This window comes from Sturnira hondurensis, unplaced genomic scaffold, assembly GCF_014824575.4.
Source record: "Sturnira hondurensis isolate 20B ecotype Veracruz unplaced genomic scaffold, ASM1482457v3 Scaffold0004257, whole genome shotgun sequence".
In the NCBI taxonomy this organism is placed as follows: Eukaryota; Metazoa; Chordata; class Mammalia; order Chiroptera; family Phyllostomidae; genus Sturnira; species Sturnira hondurensis.
The window spans coordinates 1,621,948-1,648,998 of record NW_028076888.1 but is presented as its reverse complement, the minus strand read 5'-3'; the positions used below and the strand labels follow the sequence as shown (position 1 = coordinate 1,648,998).

General features: G+C 49.9%; 1 protein-coding gene across 2 annotated transcripts; it reads right to left on the bottom strand.

The window, feature by feature from the left end:
• Positions 1-2,975: 2,975 nt before the first annotated feature.
• Positions 2,976-25,246, bottom strand: SDHB (succinate dehydrogenase complex iron sulfur subunit B). Of its 2 annotated transcripts, XM_037045107.1 has the most exons (9): positions 25,097-25,183; positions 19,495-19,613; positions 16,219-16,346; positions 12,583-12,668; positions 9,970-10,106; positions 8,787-8,903; positions 5,287-5,388; positions 3,742-3,864; positions 2,976-3,197 (listed from the first exon to the last, which is right to left on the bottom strand). In XM_037045107.1, the coding sequence occupies exons 2-9, from the start codon at positions 19,522-19,524 to the stop codon at positions 3,120-3,122; spliced, it is 801 nt and encodes a 266-aa protein (XP_036901002.1). In that variant the 5' UTR covers positions 19,525-19,613; positions 25,097-25,183; the 3' UTR covers positions 2,976-3,119. The 2 variants fall into 2 exon arrangements, with proteins under 2 accessions (XP_036901002.1, XP_036901000.1); XM_037045105.1 differs by lacking the exon at positions 19,495-19,613 and having other exon boundaries at positions 25,097-25,246.
• Positions 25,247-27,051: the final 1,805 nt, after the last annotated feature.

The following is a 27,051-nucleotide window of genomic DNA, read 5'->3' as shown; positions in this document are numbered from 1 at the left end:
TGTATGAGATGAAGAGTTGCTAGACCTGCACACTGTAACCTGCATCGATCCATCCATTGCCTCACACGTTCAGTTTCTTTTCATTCTGTTCTTTGAGAACTTACATTTATCGTTATTTAGACTACAGCCACAGTTCTGAGAGGTGAATGCTGTTAATTCCCATTTTAGGGGAAAACGGGCATTGGGGTTCAGTATTGCCCAGAGGCTGGTTAAGAAGAGATGTGTGGCCCTGGTTGGTGTGGCTCAGTGGCTTGGGCCTGGGAACCAAAGGTCACTGGTTCGATTCCCAGTCGGGGCACATGCCTGGGTTGCGAGCCAGGTCCCCAGTGCGGGGGGCATGAGAGGCAACCACAGGTTGATGTTTCTCTCCCTCTCTTTCTCTTTCTCTTCTCCTCCCTCTAAATAAATAAAATCTTTTTTTTTTTAAAGGATAAAATACCATCTTTCTCTGGCCCGGTCTGTGGTTTTCCTAGGAGAGTCCTCGTGACTGTTGAAACAGAACATTCACTTGCAATGCAAGCAAAGCTAAAACGAGCAGTAAATTACATTCTGAGTTGATAACATATCCCAATTTAGCTGGTTAAAATGGAGCGAGAGTGAGCGACAGTCGTAAACCTGACATCTGATGAAACTGCTCTGAGGTGTCGGCTGCCCACCACCCCTGCCTCTGATCAGTGGCCGGGTTGCAGAACCCTTTACAAGCCAGGAAGTTATTTGTGAGAAAAACCTGTTTTTCCCTACAGATCTAGATGAGACGGGCAGTCACATTTTCCTGAATCCGAAGAATGTGACCTTCCTGAGGCTGACTGAAATCAAGAGGAAATCAATGAGGTGTGGCTTCTGCCCCACTGTCCTCCATGCACGTAGCATGGGAGGCTGCCTGAGGTTTTTTCAGTTCTTGTTTGAATTTTGAGGACTGTGTACCGCTTAGTGAGGTGGCCGAGGATTTTGAGATGCTGTTCTTAAGGGCAAAGGCCTTGTTCTCTAAAATTCTAACTCAACGCTTGTTCCTTTCTTAGCAACCTTGGTTCCTAGGTGGCAGGGAACAGATCTTGTTCGTCTTTATACCAGCATTTCCTCTGGGGGTGCTGGGGATTAGTGAATCTCCCCTTCAAAAAGCCAGAAACGCAGCCGACACTAGCTTGTTAGGCCATACCACCATGAAGGCGTCTGATCTGCAAAGCTAAAGCCAGAAACCCTCACTAGGTTCATTCTCAGTGAGTCAGACCTTTTTCTTAGCCGCCTGCCTCCTGACACAAGCAGCCTTTGTTCCCTGGATGACTTCACCGCTAGCACTTAAAAAGCAGCTTTGGGACATTCCTAAGAGTGAAAATAGGGTCTAGCCCAACGTGAAACAGCAGGGGAAATGGTCATATAAGTTACGGTGCATCTACACCCTAGAGCAGGTAACTAGTGTTTAAAAAGGCTAAGGCAGAAAATACATTATATACACACAAACACACACGCATCCATCCAGGGACTGATGGATAAATAAAATATGGTATGTACATGCAATGAAGTATTCTTCAGCCTTAAAGAGACAGGTGTCCAGCTAAGACTGTCCAAACAGGTAGAGGATTTTTACAAAAATTTGACTCAAACAGAATTTACCCCTGGAAGCAAGATCTCAACAGACTGAGATAAATGCTTTGGAGAGTGAAGAGTCTGCAGTGTCTTTTATGCATTAGGGAGGAACGTGAAGAAGATTACTCGGAAGTGGGAGTTAGTTGGGCAGCCAGCCAGTTACGGGATAGTTCAAAGTATGTGCTCTGTAGTGATGGTCGTGCTTTGGGAGGGAGGGTTCTGAAAGGGGGCATTGCAAAGGCGTGTTAACCTGGATGCGGAGGAAGGATGGTCAGGGCTGGCTTAAGGCAGGGAAAATGACAGGGTGCAACCTGCCCAGGTAGCAATCCATGATCAAATCGCTCTGTGAGGTGACTTTCCATAGAACCCCTTTTCATCCACAGAGGAAATTTGGACACACGCTACAACATGAACGAATCGTGAGAACTTCATACTAACTGAAAGTAAGTCACAAAAAGCCAAACACAGTGTCATTCCCCTCATGTGGCCGTCAGCCACAGAAACAGAAAGTATTACCAACCCGTGGCTGCCAGGGGCTGGGGTGGGGGCTGGTGAGTCAGGGTTTAATGGGGACGGAACGTTGCACAATAGCGTAAGTGTACGCAATACCACTGAGCTGCACTTACAATGGCTAACATCGTACATTTTTGGTTTTCCAATAAAAAAATGGAAAAGTAGAAAGCTACCCACGGACCGCATCATGCTCTACTTCTGACGAGAAAATGTTTCATGTCTGCTGCACGTTTGGCACACAGAAAGGTCTGGAAGGAAATTATAAACCGCCAACGGGGGACGTGGGGCTTCGGGGGCTCCCACTGTTTACTTGCCCTACTTTTGCAGTTTTTGGCTTTAGTGAGTGTTATAGCCTTTGTACTCCGTGTCAGAGTCAAGGCAGCAATGGCAGGGACTCACACTCGTGGTGCAAGGTCCCTTGAGGTCACTTGTGGGACTAACTCGAGTTCACAGCTGGTCTGGGTCAGTGCTCCAGGCTGGAGGAAGCTCGAACCTTGCCTCTGTGAGACAAAAGATGTACTGAGATTTGGTTTGAAACAGTTCCAATAATGATGGTCATTCTAACTCTGAGCACTCAGGGTAAGTGCTGGGGGGGTGAAATGGTTTTGAGTCCTATTTTACAGATGGGCAACGGAAGCAGCAAAGAGAAGGAACTTGCCCACAGTTGTCTAGCTGGGGGACGGCAAAGCTAGGAGTGGGCCCCAGGCCCTGCCTGACACCAGCTCCATGCTTGAACCCCTGTACTCCACCCCAGCCCCCCCAGCCCCCCCCAGCCCATCCCCAGCAGCCCCGTTCTGGAGCCCTGGACCAGAAGGACTCCTTCTTCTGCACCGTCACGTTTCTCTGCAGCAAGTAAAAGGAGCAGGCTTGCCTTTTCGTTAATAAAGTAAAATAACATTTATTTTTTAAATTTTTATTATACATGCTGTAGTCATGGAAAATCAAGACCTTGAAGGAACTCAAATTAGATATAAATTATGTTCAGCTGAGCTGGTTACAAGTCACACTCAGCATCAGAACAGTTAAGCTGAAGCTTTCTTTTCCTTGTAGGTTGCCATCATTTTCTTGATTTCAGCAATAGCTTTCCCTGGATTCAGCCCCTTGAAAAAGAGAAGCAAATTAATACCCAATGACAGTGAAACTGAATGTAAAAAGTCCATGACCTTGGGCGGGCCTCCTCCACAAGCTGGCACAGTGTCAAAGCAAAGTGGATGCAAAGCAGCCCCTTTAAGCCCAGGGGCCTGGGCTAAGAGCTCTCTTCGGTCTCTACTTTCAGACATTTATGATAGTTCTCTCTCTGGCAAGGGGCCAGTCTTGTTTTATTCCTGCTGGCGTGGCTCACTGCCGCAGGACAATGAGCGCAGGGCAGAGCCACACCCCCTGAGCACCCGCAGTTGTCAGGAAAGAACATCTCTTCTGTAACTGCGGCTGGTGCCAGCACTACCAGGCACCTGTAAAGGTTCCACCCGCTGCCCTGATCTCAAACTTACCACCAGAAATCAGCCTGTGTAAGCTCTCAAAGGTTGTGTGGACAAGCCCTGTTCCCTCTCCTACTCGACTGACCGAGCTTGCTCTCTGCCAACTGCCTCCTCGCGAGCAGGCCACTCCCGTCACTGCAGAGCCGAGGGCACGAGCCCCACGTACCTTGGGACAGGTCCTTGTGCAGTTCATGATGGTGTGGCAGCGATACAGAGAGAAGGGGTCCTGCAGCTTGGCCAGGCGCTCCTCCGTGAAGTCGTCTCTGGAGTCGATCATCCAGCGATAGGCCTGGGAGCAGGGACGGTTAGCTGGGCTGGCAGCTCGAGGGCCAGGAAAGGCCCCCAACCCCTTCAAACTCTTCCCGATGAATGACAAACCTCTGAACCACTGTGCACCTGGTACCCTGGTGCTTAATTATAGGAATTCAGGCATCGTCCTCTAATTATTAAGCTGCTCATTAGCTTCCTGTCAAGATTATGAATTAGTGAGGGCAGGGGCTGTGTCACGTGACTCTTCATCGGTCTTCATAGCACCCACTTGAGTAAACTGATGACTTCACGGACCCGCCCACAGATAATGTCTGCTTCACTGAGTGACTCTTTTCATGAGCATACCCACCCCGGGGGCCGAGACCCGCTGAACTCGGAGCTCCCGCAGCGGTCCTGGGAGGGCGCTCCATCTCCCCACTACTCGGGTCCCTGGCGCAAGGGCACCTACGACTGTGCCTCATCATCAACCTCCACCTCGGCTGGGAATCAGTACTTCGAAACGGACACACAACCGCGCAACTTCTCTTTTTGTGGGAAAACGAGACATGAGAGGCTGTTTTCTGAGTTGCTTAAGAGTCTGTGGGAAGCACTGACCACAAATCTGGGAACTGAGACAGTGACTTTCCTTGCAGGGAACTATTCATACAGTGAAAGGGAATGAAGAACGATACTACTTTCTTTTCTAAGCAACCCCCAAACACAGCAGTCCGGGCTCCCGTCAGCCCGAAAACAATTTCCAACCTGATGGCTGGGCAGTGGCCCCTCAACGCCACTTCCTTCTCGCCTGCTTGCACGTTAAAAATCCCCTGGCGAGCCCTGGCTGGCATAGCTCAGTGGATTGAGCGCGGGCCTGCGAACCAGACGATCGCGGTTCGATTCCCAGTCAGGGCACACGCCTGGGTTGCAAACCAGTTCCTTGCAGGCTAACTACCAGCAGGGGATGCACAAAAGGCAACCATACATTGATGTTTCTCTCCCTCTCTCCTTCCCCTCTAAAAATAAATAAATAAATAAAAATCTAAAAAACAAAACAAACAAAAAAAAACCTGGCGGGGTGGGGGGCGGTGGGGGGGGTGGGGGCGGGGAGCCACAACAGATGCAGTCTGGGGAAAGCAGGCAAGTGGCTAGGTCAGAGCCAGCGGCACAGGAAACGCATTTGAACTATGGGCAAGCCGAGGTTGGCCAGGCAGCATGCGACCACCTAGGTGGGCCCTCCCCACACTGAAACAAAGGCGTTTGGCGGATAAAGCCCAGGCTTACTGAAACCTAAGTGAAGACAGTGCAGTCTACGATCTTCTTTGTAATGGACGAAAATGAAGGAAGCCACCGCCCTTCAGAACGCCTAGCTTCGAGACACCGCCTAGCTTCGAGACACCGTGGGCTTGGATTCCTGGATGCTTGAAGTTTTGGTTTTTCTTAAAGCAATTATAGAACCTCTTACCTGCATAAGAACCGCAGGTCCCAAGTACTTGTCCCCATTCCACCAGTAGCTAGGGCAGCTGGTGCTGCAGCAGGCGCAGAGGATGCACTCGTACAGCCCGTCCTGCGTGGCGAGAGGAAGGGCGGTCAGGAACACGGGACTGGAGAGCCTGTGCACCCCGAGCTGACAAATGTCACGTTCGGGTGTTCGGGGTCAGAGCACGAACAAAGCGCCCACTTGCATGTAAATTTTCTTGGCAAAATCCTCAGAGTGGTTTGCAGAGACTTACTAGAGTCATAAACAAGATCTTGGAACTGGGATGTAACCATTTACTGGACTAGAGCCCTGTTTTTAAGTCCACGTACCATGTACTTGTCTTTTAATCAACAACCCTTCTCTTCTCTAAAGAAAAAAAATGAACATAAGCAAGAAAACAGAAACAAAATGTATCACTTAGAACACAGTGTCAGAGAGACGAAAAAGGCCGTGGGTGCCGACCAGCCTCTGCCCCAGCTCAGCCGAGGGACGGCAGGTTTTTGGTGGGAACCAACCTCACCCTAAATAATCGCCAACCGCACTGAGCGCCGTGCGCTTCCCCACCTTTGTGTCCTTTGATTATCACAATAATCCCAGAAGAGTCCCACTTCACAGGAAGGCCCCGAGGCCCTGAGAGGTGGGGCCATTTGCCCAGGGATGGTCGCAACGCTGTGTAGCTGACCTGGGGTGGGACCCAGGCAGCCTGACTCTGGAGTCCCCGCTCCTTACCACCTGCCACGCTGACTTGATCTGCCCAACCAGCTCTGCACTGGACTTCCCAGATTTTAGGGACAGAACCAGATTAAAGGCAGGAAAACCAGAGGGCACACTGGCACCTGAAGCAACAGATGACACAGAGCTGATGTCCTGATTGTAACCCTGAAACTTCAATAAAATCTATGTTCTGTTCTGGCAGCTGGTAAGAGTGTAAATTGGGCCCACGGGTCTGGAAGGCATAAGGTAGCAGGGCTAAGAGCCTTACTTATAGTCATACCCTTTAGTCTATCTACTTGTAGAAGAAAATCTAACACAAAATTGGAATTTCTTGGATAGGACTGGAAAGATAAAGATGTTTAGCCTTATCTGTAGTAGAAAAAAAAGGAAACGCCCTCACTGTCCGCGACAGTGCGGATGGCTGAGGAGTCCGTGACGCACGCACCTGAAGCAACAGAAGGGAAGTGTAAGCTGATGCCCGCAAAGCGCTTGTGAGAGCACGGGAGGATGCTCACGGTAACAAGAGCGAGGGAAGCGAGCAAAAATGCACAGCCACATTTTGATGCTACATGAAGTGTGGCATAATGTAGAGAAGAACAAAGGTGGCTGTCAGCAGGAGTCATCTTTGGGCGGTGGCATCACTTAAAAATCAGTTCTCTGTCTTTTCTGGGTTATCCTCGAGTGCGATGGCTTTTGAAGGCAGGAAATAAGGTACTTCAGCATATGGACTTAAGGGAAAAATCTAAGTAAACGAGTGGATGTTGATTACCTAGAACTGTTGTGGACCGCTCTGCCTGGTTTTAGGAATTGTAACTCTACCCTCTGTGGCTAAGGATGAGTCAGTGACCTCTGGAATGCGAGCCACAGGAGACAAAAACTTTTCTCTGGTAGCAAATGCTGCCTCAGTTTCCTCTCTGCCCCCAAAGCATGGTCCTAAGACTCCTCAGAGGAAGGCAACCTAAGCCAGACTCAATCACTTGGGAGGCCTTCATGGAAGGACTTAGGGGGCTGTGACAAAGAGCAATGGACTTCCCCCCCCTTTTGACAAAGTCCGAGTCCCCATGCCCTCTGGGAGAAGCACTTCCTGGCTCTCATCCCCTTAAGCCTGAATACCTGTTGGGGAGAGGTGCAGCTCCTTGCCTTGCTAGAGCTGTCCTGGGGAAAAAATCTGGCGTCACAAAGATTTCCTGATAAACCTGTGAAATCTGCTAAGAGTGCTTTCATTCATGTGTTAAGGGTCTGAGCAAGAGTCCCTAAAACTCTGTTCCTGACAGACACTGACTCAGACTAAACCCTCAGATTTCTTTGAAATGTTATCTACTGTTTGATCCTTGCCACCCTGTATTCCTGTGTATTACAACCCAATAAAAGCCCTTGGAGGAAAGGGCTCAACAGCTTTTCCCCTGAGAAACTGGCCACTGCTTAAGGCCTTTTTCCTCTGGGAGGCTGGTCACCTCTCCTCCCCAAGCAGATCACGTCTCAGTCATGTTTACTCTCATCCATGGCACATGGGGGGGCTTGTGGGGAAAGTCGCCCCTTCGCTCAGGGGGACCCTTCGTTCCCTGACGATGCCCCGTCAAGGGGCTGCCTACCAGCCACAGGCTTCCAGGGGCATGAGAGGTGACTAGGTGGGCCAGAGTGGCCAGCTCCGGCTCGGACGCTGCTGAGTCAGACTTCTTGGGAGTTACAAATGGGGGGTGGAGCTATATCCTGAGAACGAGACTCCTGGAAGAGGACTCAGCTGCTCTGACTCACGTCACTGTCCTGACCCTCACTGGCCCCATGTCAGAGCTGGGCAGCCTTAGTAGGACACACGTTTTAAATGTTTTATGGGAAAGAGGAGAGGGGCTAAGTATTCCTGAAGACCTAGAAGGCAAAATTCACTCCTGCATTCACACAACTCGTGTTTATTGACAAAATAACATGCACCAGTGTCCTGGGGCCCAGGAAGGGTAAGACACGGTCCCTGCAGCTGTCCCCTCAGTCTGCTGACAGATGGGGTGTGAAGGGCTCTCCCAGGACCAGGGCCGCACCGGGGAGCACAGGAGGTGGTGACTGTCACACAGCTCGTGTCCCTGGCCCCACGCAGACACTGTTGGGACCCATCTCCACTCGGTCCCCCTCCCACCTCTTTTTCTCACAAGGACTCTTAAGCATTCAGGGGAAAAGTGTGCAGGCACTTCCGAGAGGAGGTGAAAGTGGAACAAGACAAGGAGATCGAGAACTTGATTGCAACCCCCTCACTTTCAAGGCCTCCCGAGCCTGTACACGAGAAGGCAACTCTGAGAGCATGAGAAGGCAATGCACCCACCACCAGACGCCAGTGCTGGGAAAGAACATCCGGGCCCCAGTCCCAGTCTACCGTTAACTGTTTTGGTCCTAAGACGGGGAGGTGGCAGACTGCAAACAGCAGCATGTTTTATTCGTCCCTGCTGTTAAGGGGCCACGCTGACTCTTGTATAGACGGGCCATCCCCATACCGGTTTCTTTAGGCAAAGACCACGTGGCAACACGGTAACAACTCGCTTCTCAGGCCACAGACACCCAACTCTCCGGTCCACCTTCGGCCCAGCGTGCACCCACACCACCCACCGGCCCGGAGAGGATGGGGGTCTGACCCTGGACGGACGCTTTCGAAGTTCCTTCCCGGTTACACAAATGGTCTGCATCACCTCAGGCGGCTACCCACCCCACCCCTGCAAGACACACTGCCCGGAAAACATCTTTGCGACGACACTCCTCAAACCAAGACAACGAATGGGGGTAATGACCAGTTTCTCCCGATCTTCTATGGACTGCAGGTACTGCTGCTTGCCTTCCTGGGACTCGTCCTTCTTCTTCAAATAGGGCTCGATGGACTTGTACTGGGCATAGAAGTTGCTCAGGTCCTGAGGGGAAGGGGAAGAGGAAATGGGTCAGAAGCCACTCCCCCCTTAGCCTTCTCCTTTACCCCATCTCTCAGCCTAGTTTTCTGCTGTATCACGGAGAGATGTCAGAGTCTCTTCCTTCAGCAGGGATGCAAAAAAGATTCAGAAAGGAAGCCCTGGCTGGTGTAGCTCAGTGGATTGAGCGTGGGCCTGCGAACCACACAATCGCGGTTCGATTCCCAGTCAGGGCACATGCCTGGGTTGCAGGCCAGTTCCAGGTTCCTGGCAGGGGACACACTCCCAGCAGGGGACACACGAGAGGCAACCATACACTGATATTTCTCTCCCTCTCTCTTTCCCTTCCCCTCTAAAGATAAATAAATAGAATCTTAAAAAAAAGATTCAGAAAGGAGACATGGTCACAAAACTAAGTGTGGTTAGGAAATCTCTGCTTCGGCCCCTTGGGAAACCTTCTGGTCAAGTACCGGGAGGTAGAAAAGTAAAATGTGTAACAACTGTTGCTTTCCCAGGTGGTCTCTTCCACATGACTTTTTGTAGTTATGGCCAAATTCTTCATTTCTGGGAATGTCCTAATTCTGTCCCATTATTCCCAATCTTCACCCAATGAGCTGCTGGAAGATCTTCCAGGTGTTTTTATCTTCCAATATTCAAATTGCTTAATTAAATTCAGACACACAAAAAAGCCTGCCCTAAGAACTAATGGTGCCCTGGCTGCTGTGGCTCAGTGGCTTGAGTACCAGCCCGTGAACCAAAAGGTTGCTGGTCTGATTCCCAGTCAGGGCACGTGCCTGGGTTGCAGGCTGGGTCCCCAGGTCAGGGTGTACAAGGGGCAATTGATAGATGTTTCTCTCATACACTGATGTTTCTCTCCCTCTCTTTATCCCTTCCTTCCCCTCTCTCTAATTGAAAAAACAAAAAAAACAAAAAACTAACAGCATAACCTGAACATACCTCTCTCTTCCCTCTGCAAACAATATGGTGGTGAGCGGGGATTGAGGAGAGGGAGGAGAGGGAGGGGAGGGAGGGAGGGAGGGAGGGGCAGGGGAGGGAGGGTGCATGAACTCACAGGAACAAGATCTTTTATCACATACATATGTGGCAGAGGGTAGATTTTGGAGACTTTGTTGAGGTCGGTGTCGATCCTCCGGGTGCAAGCTAGAGTGTTACCTCCATTAATGTTCATTGCACAAGAGCCACAGATACCTGGGAGACAAAACCGTGCAGCGCGTCCTCACCTGGCCGCAGAGCCCCTCACCCAGCCGCGCACTCTGCCCTGTGGACTGCCGTCAGCTGCTCTGCCCTCCGGAGCAGTGCAGGCAGGCAGCACACCGGTGGTGGAGGGGCCTATTGCCTTTCTTCTACTCCTTCTTGCCTAGAATGCAGAGCTAACGGCTGTAGTTCCAAAACCCATTCTGTGACCGTGAGACAACCCTAAGGCTGCATGACACTGGAGAAGGACAGAGGAGCCTGGATCCAGCTGGTATCATGGAGTTCCCAACACCAGTCCCAGCTCCACGCTTCACGTATTTTGAGAGAAAAACCAGCCTCTGTTCTCTAAAAAAGCCACTGTCTCTGGCCATAGGCTCCCATGTCTGACCTTGGAAGCCACTGCCATCTGAACTCGGACTCTGAGACATACAACACCCCAAAACAAATCCATGTCGTCTCGCCCACCTTCAGGCTGAGGCCTGGGTACAGATCACCCATGGGCAGCTCTTGCTTTAGCATCTCCATAAGAGGAGCAGCTTGGTGGTGGCCCTGGGGGCGGGAAGCCCACAGAGGCTGCCTGAGCACCAACTTTCCGAGGAGAATGATGAACTGACGTGAGACCAAAGCAAAGCAAACCCAGCAAAAATGAGCTGGTGACCGAGGGAGGGGCCCTGAAATGAGAATTTCCTTAGCCTGGACTCATTTCCTGTGCATGGAGGTTCCCTGGGTATTTTAGAGTTTAAAGATGATTGTGCCATGCAAACCCGGAGTACTGCTTCTCTGAAGCTGCATTTCGATCACCAGGCCGGGGAATGTGACTGCTGGGGAAACGCGCTGGGTCACCACTCTGTGGGAATCCCCCTCCCCAGAACCCGCTAGGACTGCGAGAGAGCACCGGGGACTCTTCTCCTCTCCCAGTCGTAGGCAAACACTCCTCAAGAGACTGAATACCGTCAATATATTTATGGATGCTTGGCGTTCAACTGGAACAGTGTGTTTTTGTAAGAAATTGTACATAATCTAAAAAATAAACCCAACGAATCTTCTCGTAAAAAGGCTCCCTTGGAAACTCTCTTAGTAAGCAACAAGGGAATAAAAAGGAGGGGTAGTCAGTGTCACTCTGCCTCGTGCATTTTAGTCCAGACGGGCCACGCCTTATGTTCTTGGCTCCGAAAGGACCGTATGGGGGAAGGTTACTGAAAAGCATCTATATTCCCCACATTGTCAGGATTTATGTGGGGAAGGTTGGTGTTTAATCATAGCAGAATGTTCCCTGAACAGCAGGGCTCAGACAAACTATCGTAATAACTGTCAGCATTTGCTACATTAAATCCAATGCTGTAAGGTTAGCTGAATCAAAACAGATGTCTTAGAAATAGGACTTTACATGCTTGAAACGCACAACAGAATAAACGTAAAAGGCGATGGGCCAGTATCTCAGTGACTTTTCCTTTTTGAAAGGTTATTTTAGGAAGGATGTTCAAACCCAGCCCTTGGTCCTGGCCCCAGTCACGCTGTTCTGGTTTCATCCCAGGTTTCCCACGCCCGACGGCCCTGCCCTGCCCGAGAGTGCGCTTCTGGCACCCGGCCCCCTGCGGACCTTCCCAACTCACTACCCACGAGCCCCTTCGGAAGTCCCTGAACCTCCCTGGGCCTCAGTCTGCCCGTACACGCGGGTAAATAGTCAGGGCTCGTCTCTCTCAGAGGGGGGTCTGGCCCACAGACTTGTTCCACAGCCATCGTGGCCAGATGGCCTTCAGAGCAACCCTGCGTGATTTCAGCCACATCTGAGGGCCCTTGAATGATTATTTAGTAGTTTTATTTAAATCAAATCATTTTTACTTAAATTTCACATTGAAAAACCAATTCGTATCATTGCTACTCTCAGCAGTAATCACATTTTTCTAGTATGTGAATAAAGACAGAGCTATCAGTAAAATGTGTTGGTAAGACCACTGCCTGCCTGAAATCAGCTCACGTGGCATGAGCAGCACACTGTGGACACGCTGCTCCCTTCCAGAACATTCCTACTGAGCACCTGCTCTTTGCACAGGTGACTCTGGGAGCTGGAGGCGGGCACACATGCCTCCCCTGTTGGATGAACATTAAGTGTGTATAAGCACTAGCTAGACGCTCTGCGCTGTCCCCTGATAAATAAGCGCCGCAGGGCAGAGGGGGCCAGCTGGTAAATGGGCCAGCTGGACCCGAGCTAGTCCTCCCAGGGCGCAGCAGCTCTCGGGGACTGCCAGGTACGGCAACCATGCGACCGAAAGCTCCCAAAGGAAACCAGAACTTGTACCACAGTTCAGATTTCTGACATCTTCCCCCCAAAAGAAGTACATCGCACAGCAAGGGCACCTGGCAGAGCCCTGCAGCTGTTCTCTGGGTATTTCTGTCGCTTCTGGCCAGCCTGGGCCTCTTGGGCACCGGAGCTAAGTGTGCAGGACTTAACAGGGAAGGAGGTGCTTACCTTCTCTGCATGATCTTCGGAAGGTCAAGGTAGAATCAATTTCATTCTTAATCTTGATTAAAGCATCCAACACCATAGGGCCACATCTGACCAAAACCAAAACAACAAAAGACCCAGATGTATTTATATGAAGTTCAATCTCTCTACACTTTTACCATAATATGATGAGACATCTGCCCACATTAGCTGCTTTTATTACCCATTGGGCCTTCACATTCTTCCCACGTCATGTTCACACTTGCCCCAGAGTTTTATTTTTGCACATTCTTACACATTGAGTACTGCAGAGTTCTATTTTGGTGATCACACTGAACGTACACTTCTAGGAAACAGAAAGCTACAGAAAAAGTAATCGGGTTAGGAAACAGCTTCCATAGAGTGTCAGTTCCTGTTTTCCCCTTCTAAAGCTCCTTGCAAAGCTTGCCCAGTAGTTTATTTCAAGCTAAAAAGTTTTAGAATCCAGACAGTAAGTGGCTTTCAATGGCTCATTAATAATAGTAATGATGCCCTGGCTGGTGTAGCTCAGTGGATTGAGCATGGGCCTGTGAAGCAAGGGGTTGCGGGTTCGATTCCCAGTCAGGGCACATGCCTGGGTTGCGGGCCGGGTCTCCAGTGGGGGACACATAAGAGGCAGCCACACATTGATCTTTCTCTCCCACTCTTTCTCCTTCCCTTCCCTCCTCTCTAAAAATAAATAAATAAAATATTAAAAAAGTTACAGTAACCCATAACTCTAACAGAAAACGCAGCACAGAGAATAACAGGAAACAGATCACCCATGGTCCCCTAACCCAAAGCCCGAGTGTCCCATGCACGTGGGGGCAGCGGCCCTGACATGGAGCCCAGAGTGCGGGCCTCGCACCTGACAGCCTGGCCTGAGCCTCGCTGGGGCGCTTCCTGGGTTACAGGCACATCACTCAGCCGGCTTCCCCTCTATACAGCACAGAGAGCAGCACCCGCACCCCACAGGGGAAACGAACAGGAGAGGACTGTCGCCTAGTTCAACGGAGACTGTCCTCACGAAGAGATGTGATTCTATGCAAGTGGCTTCCTGTCTCTGAGCCTCGGTTTTTTAAATGTCAAATGGAGTTAATGCTGTATCACGGGATTATAACGAAGATTAAATAAAAACATGTAATTTTTATGTTGAGCACACAGAAATGCTCAGCAAAACTTACTTCCTGGCTGCCACTCGATTTCTCTTGGTATTTTTCTACGCATGAGATTTTAAAAATATGCGCCTTCCCAAATATCCATTAGCATTGTCTGTGCTTCTTTCCCCCTGGTTTTACAGAGACAAAACTGACAAACACCACTGTGTAAATTTCGGGTGAACAACATGATAATCTGATACATGTGTAAATTGTGAAAGGATGAGCCCAGTAAGGTCAGTTAACCCTTCTGCACCGTCTGTATTCCTGTCAGCAACGTGCAACGCTCTGTCCACTGCACTTCTGCCAACAATGGAAACGATACCCTCTAAAAACCCCTGCTGTTCTGAGAATGGAGGTGTTATTATCACTAGTGCCTGGAAATCTCTGAATACTAACTACAACAGTTGAGTATTTGTCACGAATTCATTGCTTTTTCTTCACTCAAAAGTTACTCACTGCAAGTCTTCTCTGGCCAAGTTCCCTTCTAGGTGCTGGAGATACACCCGAGAACAAAACAGATGAGAATCCCTGTCCCCTAGAGGGTCCCTCCTAGAGGACTAATTGGAATAGACTCACTCTGGTGGACTCAGTCTGCAAATGCTCTCTGACTGTTTACTGAGGTCCTGAGACACTTTTTTTAAAGATCTGAGCTTACTGCCCTGGCTGGCGGCTCAGCTGGTAGGAGCACTGTCCCATACACCAAAATGCAGGTCCGATCCCCAGTCAGGGCACGAACGGGAGGCGGCAACGGATCGATGTTTCTCTCCCACATTGATGCTTCTCTCTCTCTCCCCAACCAATAAACATATCCTTGGGTGAGGATTAAAAAAAAACTGAGCTTATCACTTTACAAAGGGAAAACTCTTCTGCTTCCTTCTGTCTACTACTACTTGCTCTGAATACTTCACTTCTAGTCACCAAACATGCGGGTATTTTCCCCATACTATAAGCAATTCTGCAACACCAGAACGTGACTCAGTCCCGCACGTAACTCAGTTGACACTATACCTGGAGACAAGCATCCGATCCCAGAGGCTGAGGACTATCCCACAAGACTGCCCTCCCTCCCTACCTGGCCCCCTCAGATGCCAAAAGCAAGGCCAGGCTGTCACCTGTGCTTCTGACTGAATGGCTATAAAGTGGAGATTCCCATGAACCTGTCCTTGGGCGTGATAACTTGCTACAGCAGTTCACAAAATTCAGAAACAACATTTACTTACTAGATCGCTGGCTTATTATAAACGGATACCACTCTGGAGGAGCCAATGAAAGAGCTGCACAGGACAAGGTGGGCGGGAGGGGGAGCAGCGCTTCCACGCCCTCTCTGGGCCGGCCGCCCTTCCAGCCCCGCCCAAGTTCACCAACCCAAGCTCTCTGAGAAATCTCACACCTCGGGATTTTCATGGAGGCTTCATCACAGTCACGAGTAATTGCATCACTGGGCACCGGTGACTGACTCCACCTCTAGCCCCTCTTCCCTCCCAGGTGGGGGTGGGGCTGAAAGCACCACCCCTCTAATGACGTGGTTGGTTCCCCCTAGCAACCAGCCCCCCATCCTGGGGATGGAAAGGGGCTTGTCGTGAATAACAAGACACCCATTTCACCTGTTGTTATTTTCCTGGAGCTATTTCAGTATTTGGGAACAAAATAAAATGTTCTTTACAACAAAAAAGGACCATATGGGCCTCATCCCCTTTGACTCCCATGGAGATCCTTAAAAGCAGGAAACGGTGGAAAAAGACTGGTCTAAAGAGACCTGATGTGAAGCACTCAACCCGCTGCCTGGCTGTGGAGGCGGGTACTGGGGCCAGGAGGCAGCTCTGAAAGCCGAGGGCCCTCAGCTCCTCGCTGACATGGGTTTAGAGACGTGGGTCTCCCGGCCACGAGGAACAGTGTGAAGAACAGAAAGTGGACGCCCCTCAGTCTCCGGAAAGGAACACGGCCGCTGGTACCTCTACTGTAGTCTGGTAAGTCCTCGACTGGACTTCTGACCTACGAACTATAAGGCATCTATGTTGTTTTAAGCTACTAACTTTGTGGTAATTTGTTCTGACAGAAAACTGATACACAGGTGCGGACAGTTTTCAGTACTTGAACTACACCCTTATCAAGTCCCATCACCACCCCAGCCGGGTTGACGGAGTTCACCTCCCCCTGCAGCACGCAGGCCCAGACACACGGACTCCCGGGCTGACGCTGTGTTAAGCGACTGCAAACACTAGGCGCAGAGCCAACTCTGCCTCGATTCCTAGAAATCGGTCATGCTTTGATTTGGGGGTGGAGAAAGAATTTTGCAAAAGTTATTTTTCTTGTTATTCTCTTTTTGAATCAGGCACCCACCTCATTCCTGTTTCAAAAAGAGGATGCATTCCAGAGCCACTGAGGACCTTAGTTTTGAACTTTCCAGGACGTGAAAAGCACGTCCCTGAATCAGAAGAGCTCACCTCCATTTACCAAACGCCCACTCTGCAGAGATACTCACTTATTCAAATCGATTTCATAAGTCTGCATACGAGGCTTATCTCCAGTTTTGTCTGGGTCCCATCGGTAGATGGCGAACTTCTTGACACGGGGAGCTGCAGCTGCAGCTGTCTGGGCCTCTCGGCAGACCTAACATTTACAAAGTTCACAAGAAGGAAAACAATATTAAAAATGCAAGACAAATCCTCCTACTTAGCTGCACCATAAACTGCAATACTGGATACAAACCCACACATTACTGACACGGTCTCCTTGGAAAAGGCAGTCATCGAACATTCAACAAATACTAGGCACCTACCTTATGCCAGATGTGCTAATTCATACTACTTTTTAAAGCCGCCATTTATTATTGCCAGGTACTATAGTAAATGTCTTATATGAAGTATTCCACAGAATGTGTATTTTAATACTGTTTTTTATCCTCACCTGAGGATATGTTTATTGATTTGTGAGGAAATGGGGAGAGAGAGAAACATCGACATGAGAAGCATCAATTGGTTAACTCTCGCAGGTGCCCCCTCAGGGGATCGGTCCCAAAACTCAGGTCCGTGCCCTGACTGGAAGTCGAACCTGCACCCCTTTGGCGTGCGGGACAATGCTTCAAGCAACTGTGCCACCCAGCCATGGCTGCATCTGCATTTTAAAGACGAGAAGAATGAGGCTCAGGGGCCAGGTTATGGGCCCAGGGCCACGGAGCTGATGAGTGGAGAGAGGGCTGGGATCCAGGTCTGCCTGACACCGGAACGCACGTTCCTAGACACCGTACCACCCCGGTCGGTTGGGAATATGCTCAGGCCCCTTCTTGGTGCTGTCTTCTCTGTATGTCCTAACCCCTTGAGGGTGTGTATCTTGGTGTTTTCCAGAGAAACTGAACCAACAGTGCATACATATACACACCGACATACGGATGTGTGTATACATATACATAGATTAAAAATAGGTTTGTAGTAAGGAACTGGCTCACGTCATTATAGGGGACAACACACCCCAAGACCTGTGGTTGGAAAGCTGGGAGCCCAGGAGAGCCAATGGTGTAGACCCAGTCCAAGGCTGGAGGCCTGGGAGCTAGGAGGGCGGATGACAGACTCCAGCGAGAGGCCGAGGGCAGGAGCAGACCGGACGCTGCGGTTTGACAGCTGCAGGACAGGAGGAGCCCCCTCCCACGGGAAGGGATGAGAGGGACTTTGTTCCAGTCGGCCCTCCCCTGACCGGGTAGGGGCAGGCAGGCTGCATCCTTCAGTTTTTCGACGTGGATGTTAAGCTCAGCCACTGACACCCTCACAGAAACACCCAGAATAATCTGACCAAGCCGGTGAGCACCCCATGGCCCAGTCAGGCTATCACATAAAAAGTGCCTTTAGGGCACAGAGCAGGTTATATTTTAGGCCTCCCAGCGTGCCTGGCCCAAAATTTTTGCTTAGAGCAACGCAACCCATGGTTAGGAAAGATAGGAGAAAAGGGCAAAAATCGAGTGTTATACTAGTGTAAAAATGTGGTTTATTTTAAATGTACCTTAAAAGGCTGAGCAGTGCAACCTCTATCGAGCCATTAAAAATAAAACAGAAACACCCCCGAGTCAAGAGCCCCGCCGTGCCCACCCCATAGTCCTTGCAGCCCTTTTCCATTTGGCCGAGACCACACCAGGTCCTCCAAGCTCCTGCCCTGGCGGTGGGAGGGGAGGGTCCTCTCTGTCCAAAGAGCACATACAAGCCAAACTCCGATGTTTACACAGACAAATTCAGACGACATTCCAGGCTAGCTAATTCCCTTATAAACGGTTAAAGAAACTAAAGACTCTGAAGGTTAATTGCTATTACAAGAAAGAAGCCCTGGCTGCTGTGGCTCAGTGGATTGAGGGCCAGCTCGTTGACTCCCAGTCAGGGCACATGGCTGGGTTGTGGGCCAGGTCCCCAGCAGGGGGCGCGTGAGAGGCAGCCACATCTTGATGTTTGTCTTCCTCTTCTCTCCCCTTTCCCCTCTCTAAAAATAAATAAATAAAACTAAAAACATTTAAAAAGATCTGTTTAAAAAAAAAAGAAAGTAGTGGTGTGTGTTACTTGCTGGCCGAAAGTGCCCCAAATTGAGGCTGCAAATATAAATATCAGCCCTCAGTATGCAAGAAAATGTGTGAAGAAAACGAGAGCCAAGGTGAATATGAACGCTGTATTTTAGCTTATCACCAAGCTGGCTAAGATCATTAGTAAAAGGAAAGTCATTTTTACAAATGAACATTTTCCACGAGGGACTCCATTTTGTAAACTGAGAGGAACATTAGGCTAACGCCACCTTGTGGCACTGAAGAGGAAGTGGAGGAAGTGAAGAGGAAAGACTCCCCAAGACAGCTCCAGCAGTCCTTTGCTTGCTTAGTGCCACCAATCTTCTGGTTTTGGTGAGCTTTAATGAGGAATAATTCATTTCATACAGTCACGTGCCACTTAATGACGGGGCACGTTCTGGGAAGGGCATCATGAGGCTACCGCGTCCCTGTGCGAACACCACAGAGGCCCCCCTTACAAACTCGGGTGGCGCAGCCCCTGCACACCTGGCTGTGCAGTGCAGCCGCTGCTCCCAGGCTACAGGCCTGTACGACACCTTACTGCTACTGCGCTGACTACTGCAGGCAATTGTAACAATGTATTTGTGTGTCCAAACATTGAAATGGTATGATAAAAATACAGTATAAAAGGTGAAAAAATGCCCTGGCTGGTGTGGCTCAGTGGATTGAGTGCCAGCCTATGAACCAGTTCGATTCCCAGTCGGGGCACATGCCTGGGTTGTAGGCCAGGTCCCCAGGTGGGGGTGTGCAAGAGGCAACCACACACTGATGTTTCTCTTCCTTTCTTTCTCCCTCCCTTCCCCTCTAAAAAGTTTAAAATAAAGAAAAGGAAAAAGAAGTAACACTGAGATGCCACATACTCTTTACTCAATTTCCCCCAGTAGTACCACTGTACAAAACCGCAGCACGATATCACAACGGAATATTAACAGTGAAACAGTCAGATGAGGAATGTGCCCATCACCACAAAGATCCCCAGTGTTGTTCTTCTATAGCTGCGCCTCCGGCCCTCAGGCCTCCCTAGCCATCAGAATCTGTTTCCATTTCCGCAATTTTGTCATTTCCACAATCATGTCACAGAAATGCAACCACCTAGTACATAACCTCCGGGACTGGCTTTTTTCCCATCCAGCATAATTCTCTGGAGATTCGGCCACGCGGTTGCGTGCCTCAATAGTTGTTTCTCCTCATTACTGAGTAGTGTTCCATGTTATGACGTACCACGGTTAGCCATTCACCGCTGAAGGACATCTCGGCTGTTTTGGTTTTTGTCCATCATGCATAAAGCTGCAGTGAACACTTGTGGATAGGTTTCTGAGCGAATTTAGGCCTCCATTTCCCTGGAACAAATGCCCAGGAGTGTAACTGCTGGGTTATATGAAGGCTGCATGGTTAGTTTTTGGAAAGAATCTGCCATATTCTTTCCAGAGTGGGTGCTCACTGTGCTGAGGGAGGGGATAGGGAGACAGTGACAAAATTATGCCTTTTAAAAAATACACGTACAACCCCTACCGGGCTGGTGTAGCTCAGTGGATTGAGCGCGGGTCTGCAAACCACACGATCGCGGTTCGATTCCCGGTCAGGGCACATGCCTGGGTTGCAGGCCAGTTCCCAGCAGGGGACACACGAGAGGCAACCATACATTGATGTTTCTCTCCTTCTCTTCTTCCCTTCCCCTCTAAGGATAAATAAATAAAATATTAAAAAAAATACACGCACAACTCCTTCAAATTTCTACCCTGGGGTTTTGGGGTTGTCAGCTCTGGCTCAAAGCCTGACTCAACAGTATCCCCGGTGGCACACAGGCATCTGGCCTGAGGGAGCCCAGGCGCAGGCTCACAAAAGCTGTCAGAGGACCACGGCTCTCTGCCACGCGCGCTCACGCGGACACCTCTTTCTAACGCCCACATGCCGCTCCGCACCCACTCTACAAAGACAACTGGATCTTGACTAGACCGTGCTGACCTTCCGGAACAGCGTTATGTTTACTTAGAAACCATTCCAACAGCCTTACGGATGACGTGGGACAGAACTGACGCCAGGGCGCGTCACAACAGGGTATCACAGGTGATCAATCCCAACGCAAATTTGGGGGTACTCAAAGTATCACTATTTTTCAGAACAATTAATTTAAATTCATACTGAGTAAAAAAAATTATTTTATACAACATCTGGAGGAGTTAAAGGGAGTAAGGAGAGAGGACACGAAATCAAGATGACGGGAGGCGGCTGTGGGTCTCCAAGTGACGGAGCTCTGCACATGGTGAGGCCGCACGACAGTCGACCCACAGGGTCAGAGCAGCTGTGACTCGTAGAAAATCCCCTGAACAGAGAAATCTGAAAATCTGTTCCGTAGGAGCTCAGAGCAGACACGATAGCAGCTTTTACTCCCTGAGCCCTTGTCAGGTGTCGGATGTTGTACTAAATCTTCTCTACTCTCCACAACTTCTCTGCAAGGATGTTTTTACTATTCTCTGAGATCACATGGTAAAGAGCCAGGATTCACACACAGGTCACTGGACTCCAAAGTCCAACCTGTTAGCTGCGAAACCAGTGGTCCAAATGCCAATCCAAAGTAGAACAACACGAAGAGAGAATTTCTTTTCCCAAACAGACCCCAAAGCAATAGAAGTTGTCACAGTACCCCTTCAACCAGCAAGACCTGAGTGGTGGATGTCCCAAACACACTCCTCCCCTTATTGGTTCAGTAAATAACTATGGAGTGGCTACTATGTTTCAGGGATGACTCTAGGTCTCGGGGGATCATGGACAAAACAGACATACATTCCCACCCCCATGGAGCGTCCCCAGTGAGCGGGGGAAGGCACAGGCAAAATGTCTAGTATGTCAAGCGGTGACGTGTGCTTGGAAGGGAGAAAAAAGAAGGGAGTGGGGATCCCGGCTAAATTCTATGATTCTTAATGGGGTGGCCCGTGAGGTCGATCTCACTGAAAACGTGACAGGTAAGCACAGACCTGGAGGAGGTGAGTGATCAAGACATACATACACGCGCTCAGGGAAGAGCCACGCAGGCAGAGGGGCACGGAGCATGGAGACCTCGCTGCTTGAGGACCACACAGGGCTGCTGGCACGCTGAGCGTGGAGAGAGAGGGACAGGGGTGGGAGAGGCAATCAGGGAGGCAACGGCACAGCCAGACTGGGCAGGGCCTCGTAAGGGTTTTTGCTTTTACCCTGAGTAAGATGGGAAACACTGGAAGGTTTTGAGCAGAGAAGTGACAGAGTCGGACCTGTTTTGAAAGAATCATTTTGGCTTCTGTTTTAAGAGTCAACTGCAGGTGCGAAGTTGAAAGAAAAAACCAGGTTAAGAAGAAATTGCAATAATCGGCCAAGAGATGATGATGGCTTGAAGCAGGCTGGTTGCCATGGAAATGGTGAGAGGCGGTTGGGTTTTGAATACATTTTGAGAAGGAATTGACAGCATTTGCTCACAGACTGGATGTTAGAAGGAAGCAAAGAGCAAGGATGGTGACTCCAGAGCTTTTGGCCCAAACCACACGGAGGATGGAGCTGCCATCAGCTGAGACGGGAGGAGCAAGTCGCTGTGCGTGGTGGGTGGATGTGTGTGTCGGGATCCTGGGTTTGGGCCAAGTTTATGCTGTACTGTTAGACGGCCGTGCAGAGGTTCCAAGAACATAACTGGTGGATGACCAAATCTGCAGACCCGGGCTGAGGTCTGAGCTGGGGACACAAACTGAAGAGTCACCAGCACGGACAGGTAAATGGTACCTAAAGCCCAAGGGAGTGCATGTAAAGAAAAGGACTGAGAATGAAGCCCGTGTTCAGATTCCGGGGCGATGAGGAGAAATCAGTAAAAGGGAGAAATAGCCAATGTACAAGGAGGAACACCTGGAGGCCAGGATGTTCTGGAAGCAGGTGGAAGAAGGGTTTTGAGGAAGGAGTGAACAGTGACAGACGCTTCAGAGAAAAGCCTTACGAGAATTGAGCAGCGACCACAGAATTTACAGAGCCCAGGTCACTGGTGACGGGGACAGGAGCAATTTCAGGGAGGCGGCGAGGGTGAAGGCCTGGCTGCAACAGGTTCAAGAGAAAACAGGAGATGAATTTTGGACAGTGAGTTGAGACACCTCATGAGTTTTTGTACAAAGATGAGTAGAGAAACGGGGTGGCTTTTTTTTTTAAAGCATGCCCACGTGCTCCTGCTGTGACCTGGGAAGGAAACACTGATAACACAGAGGAGAGGGGAGAGCTGCTGGACAGCGATCTCCGAATAAGTGACAGGATGCAGAAGATGAGAGAAGGGGCTAGCCATTGGGGTGCCGTCGATGCTTCCAGAGCACCAGGAAGAAAAGAACATCCGGGCAAAAGCAGGAAGGTGGGCAGTTTTGAGGCTTTTTTCTCTTGTTGCCTGCCTAGCAATTTACTATAAACCACGACAGAGAAGGATTCTTTAACAGCGTTTCTACTTCAATCTACAAAACTAATGAGCACTCAAGGCTGAGGGTCCCTTTCTGGAAAACTTGGAAAAGATTAACTTCATAGTTTATAATTTAAGGAAGCAAGATAATCAACAACTGGACTGAACGGAGGAGGATGAAGAGGGTGAGTTCTGATTTATGCTGAATGCTGCTTGTAGTTCCTTCAGGAAAGATTCCTGAGGGAGCAGGCCTGGAGCTAGACAGAGCAGATCCAAATTTGAAGGCAGGAGAGAAAGGTGTGGAAGTAGGCAGGGGTGCAAGGAAGTCTGCATTCACCTAAGTAAAACAGAAGGTGCGGCCTTCTTTCTGAAATGTGAGTGGCAAAGTTCAAATCCAAGCTCTACCACTTAGAAGCTGTGTGTCCTTTGGCAACTTAGTTAACCTCTCTGATTCCATTTCCTCTTTTGTAAATCCCTAGCCTTTTGTAAAAGGGTAGGGATTATTAAAATCTACCTCATAAGACTAACTGGAGGGGTCAAGCTTCTAGTATAGTCCAGAGAACAATTTCTGCTTTTCAATACGGGCAACATTACCAGTTTCTGTATTACTCTGACCCGCAGATGGGTGTCCTAAGCCCTGCCACTGCTAGGAGCACTGAGACCCACAACTGAAAGTGGGCGGCGCTTGCCCTAAAGGAGTTCATAGTCTAGATGAAGAAACAAGGCAACACAAACACCACTTAATCACTTACAGACAGAGCTGCGGTTCAGTGGTGCAGACTAATGCATAAGAGAAATTCAGGAGAGAAATCCTGTTGTGTCCGAGAGTCCCAGGAACCTGAGTACCACCCACAGGTAATACACCAAACTCATGACTGAATTCTTTTGCAGTGGCCCTTGTGGATGAGAAGGTACATTCCTACAAGAGTGGGGAGAGGGATTCTTCTATTTTTCTGCCCTCAGGACGCCCTACGATGGCCTCACCTGGAATCACAACACTGACCTATGCAAACCAGTCTCCACAATTCGTTCTTGGAAGAGGGACCTGAGCTTTAGAACTCACTCTCATTGGTGGGGCTCTCGCAAATTAACAGCTTGCTCGACAACTCCAAGGGCAATAACTATAAGGCACACAAGGTCATGGTCAATCACCTATTTAATACTCAGAACTCATCATCTGGAGTCCCCAGTAGGCAGTCCTCTTCCCCTTTTCAGAGAGACTATAAAATGAACTTGTCCAAGTTCATACACAGCATGACAAGCACAGAGACAGTATTACAAGACAGGCCCTGTACATTGTGTTATGCCCGGGGAAGGCACTTAAAATGCAGGGTATTCTAGTGTGAGTGCAAGAGAGGCAAAGGAACAAATACTTTTCGTACACCTTCCACGTGCCCACATCTGTGCTAGGAGTTTCTTACACATTATGTTAAAAAACAAACAAACTAGGTTTAGACCCTAGATCTCCCAGTTCTTGGCCATGATGTTCTCAGCAAGTAAAAAGTTCTTTCTGAAGCCTCGAGTTTCAAATCTCTCAAGAGGAGGTATGAATTCCTGCTTGCCCACCTTACCGCGGTGGCTGAGGGGCCCCCAGGAGGACACACTTGCAAAGGGCTTGTAAATTCTCAGTCCCTTATGTATGCAATGGCAATTCCCTGTCCCCTTCTAAATATTCCCACTCAGAATGTAGATCAGAAGGGTACTTTCCTGACAGCATGAGAAGTGTGGGAACCCACCACTGCACACCGAATAAAACACAGCAGGGCAGTGCCACGCCCCGTGCCTGTGTGATCCGTGCCCAGACTCTGAGGTCGCTACCGTTACATGCCGTTTACAGGCAGGGACACTGAGAGGAGGTCACTGCTTTAAGGAACCGAGTCTTCCCCGCAGCACCCCTGGCAGGAAAGGGGTCAGACCCTTCAGGGGACTGGACGTCCCTCATTTCTCCCTTCCCCTGCTCTGTCCTAAAAAACTCACTTGCCCTTTCCTTCCCAGTTCCTCTTTCCTGAGTCCCCAACGTTGCATCCTCTGAAAGAGTTATCTCGCGTCCCGGTTCCTGTCCCTCTTCACACTCCCTGCAAAGGCGGCAGTTTGGTGGCAGAAAATGGGCTTGGAGCCCAAGTGCTTGGATTCGAGCTCTGCTCCCATCTGTCACTCACTTGCCACGTGACCTTGGCCAATTCCAGTCTTTCTCTGAACTTCTTTTTTCTTATTTCTAAAGATCGTCTTCGCCCCCACCACCTCACAGGCTGCGACAAGGCGCAGGAGGATGACAGGGATGCTCCAGGACAACCAAGAGCACTGCGCAGGTGGGAGCGGTCTCCCCCTCCCCGAGGCCTTGCCCTGCGCTCCCTCCCACTCCTCGGCGGCACCCTCCGCTCCAGGCCATCTCCGTGCCCGACCTCTCCTTGCGACCCCGGGGCTCACCTGAAGGCAGGCTCCGCCAAGGGCTGTGGCCGCGAACCGGGGTCTCAAGGACACTCTGCCCACCGCCGCCATCTTGGCTTCTGACGTTGAGCCCCACCCCTTAACCCCGAGATCGCTCTCTGTCGGGCGTCCAGCTGAGCACCCAGCCAACGTCCGCCCAAGATCCGCTAGCCGCAGAGAGGGAGGCGGCTTCCGGTTTCCCGGGCGGGAGAACGGAAGACAGAAAGCCAATGAGAGCGTGCGCAGTGGCGGAGTGTCCGGCGCATGCCCAGTTGGCCTCCCGCGTTTCTAAGGTGACCTTCCAAGGAGGGGGCGGAGTTAGAGAGGGAGGGCGGTAGAAGAGGTGGGACTAAGACTGTAAGGGGGTGGAGCCATGAGATCCGCATCTTGTCTTGATTTTAAGCCCTCTCTGAAAATTTGTGAGTCGTATCACTCATTCTCTGTCACTTAGTGGCTTTAGTAGGACATAGTACGGTTTGCCCGAGACTGTCCAAGATTCAGCACTGAGAGTCCCGAGTCTCTTGTTCCGAAACCCTGTTCCCAGAGAAATTGGGAGGGTTGGTGAATGAACCAGGGAATTTCAAAGATGACGGTAAAGGTGTTACCGTCATTCATTCATTCATTCATTCAAAAATATGTAAGGAATACTGCTATGTGCCAGGTGCTGGGATATTACAGTGAGTGGGTAAATCAGGCACAGTTACTGCTCTCACTGGATTTCCTAATACTCAAGTAACGATTACAATAAACTAAGCTCCATTCTATAAAGTAGGGGTGAGAGGGGAACTCAGCCTTTTGTGGCTTAGTTAGCCATTTAGCATCAGAAACCTTTTCTTAAACACTTACTGTATGTAAAACATCATGACCCACCATCTTACTTAATCCCACAGCAGCCTGTGATACAGAGTTGTGTGAGTGTTCTGTCTCCATCTTAGGTATCTGAGCTGCTTTTCCTCCGACCAGTCTAAGGGTCACCTTGGGGTGGGCCTAGCTTGATTACCTCGGGCAGGATGTGGCCTTAATCCTCTAAAGTCCCTTGGTGTCCTGAGGCACTTAGGTATGTAGATAGTTAACTTTGCAGCTACCTATGTTTCTCAGGAATGATGTTCTTCCTTCTCTGCCCACTTGTTTTGGACATATGAAGGGCACTTTATTACATTCTTTGGTTTCTACTCTCATAGCTCATTTAGATGTTACTGGAGAAATTAAAGTGGCCGGACAAATTGGTTGAATGGGGCTAAGTTTTCAAAGTCTTGGACTCGAACCTGGCTACATTGCCATGTGGCCTCGTGAAGGAGGTATGTGGTGAGGCCAGGAGAAATAGCCTGGTGCCCTTGGTCTACCCGTGAATCTTCCCCTCAAAGCTGGTAACCTTGGACAAGTCTCTTCCCGTCTCTGGCCTATTGTGTCCCTGCCTGTATTGTTGGGCTGTTGGGCCAATGAACTTTAAGATTCTGTGATTCACATGGCAGTCTTGGGGGGCTGCCTTGGGGGTGACTGGTGACAAGGCCAAGGCCATCTTGACTTTTCTCTGGGGTTGACCCAGCTCTGGAATAGGGCTCCTCTGAGTCTCCCAAATGGACCTCTCAGGCCACACTGTCACTCTCCCTCCAACTTCTCCTGGCTAAATTGTCTTCTGAGATGAAGGAAGAGTGTCCTCTTTCTCCAAGGGACATGTTTCTAGAACATTGCTGTGAGAGAGGCCAGTAAGCCAGGACAAGTGGAATAAGAAACAGGCAGACAGCTAAACAAACTGGCCGTGAAATTAATAGCCGGATACAGAAGGTTACCTCCCCGAAGATAACATCTAGGTCTCAGCTGTATTTCAACCCCAGGCCCAGAAAAGCAGAAAAACCAGGTGGGTAACACCTGGACCAGTTGCAATGACTAATGATCCCCTGCCCTGACCACAACCCATCCGTGGGGACCACGGCCCTTAACTCACACACCTGCTC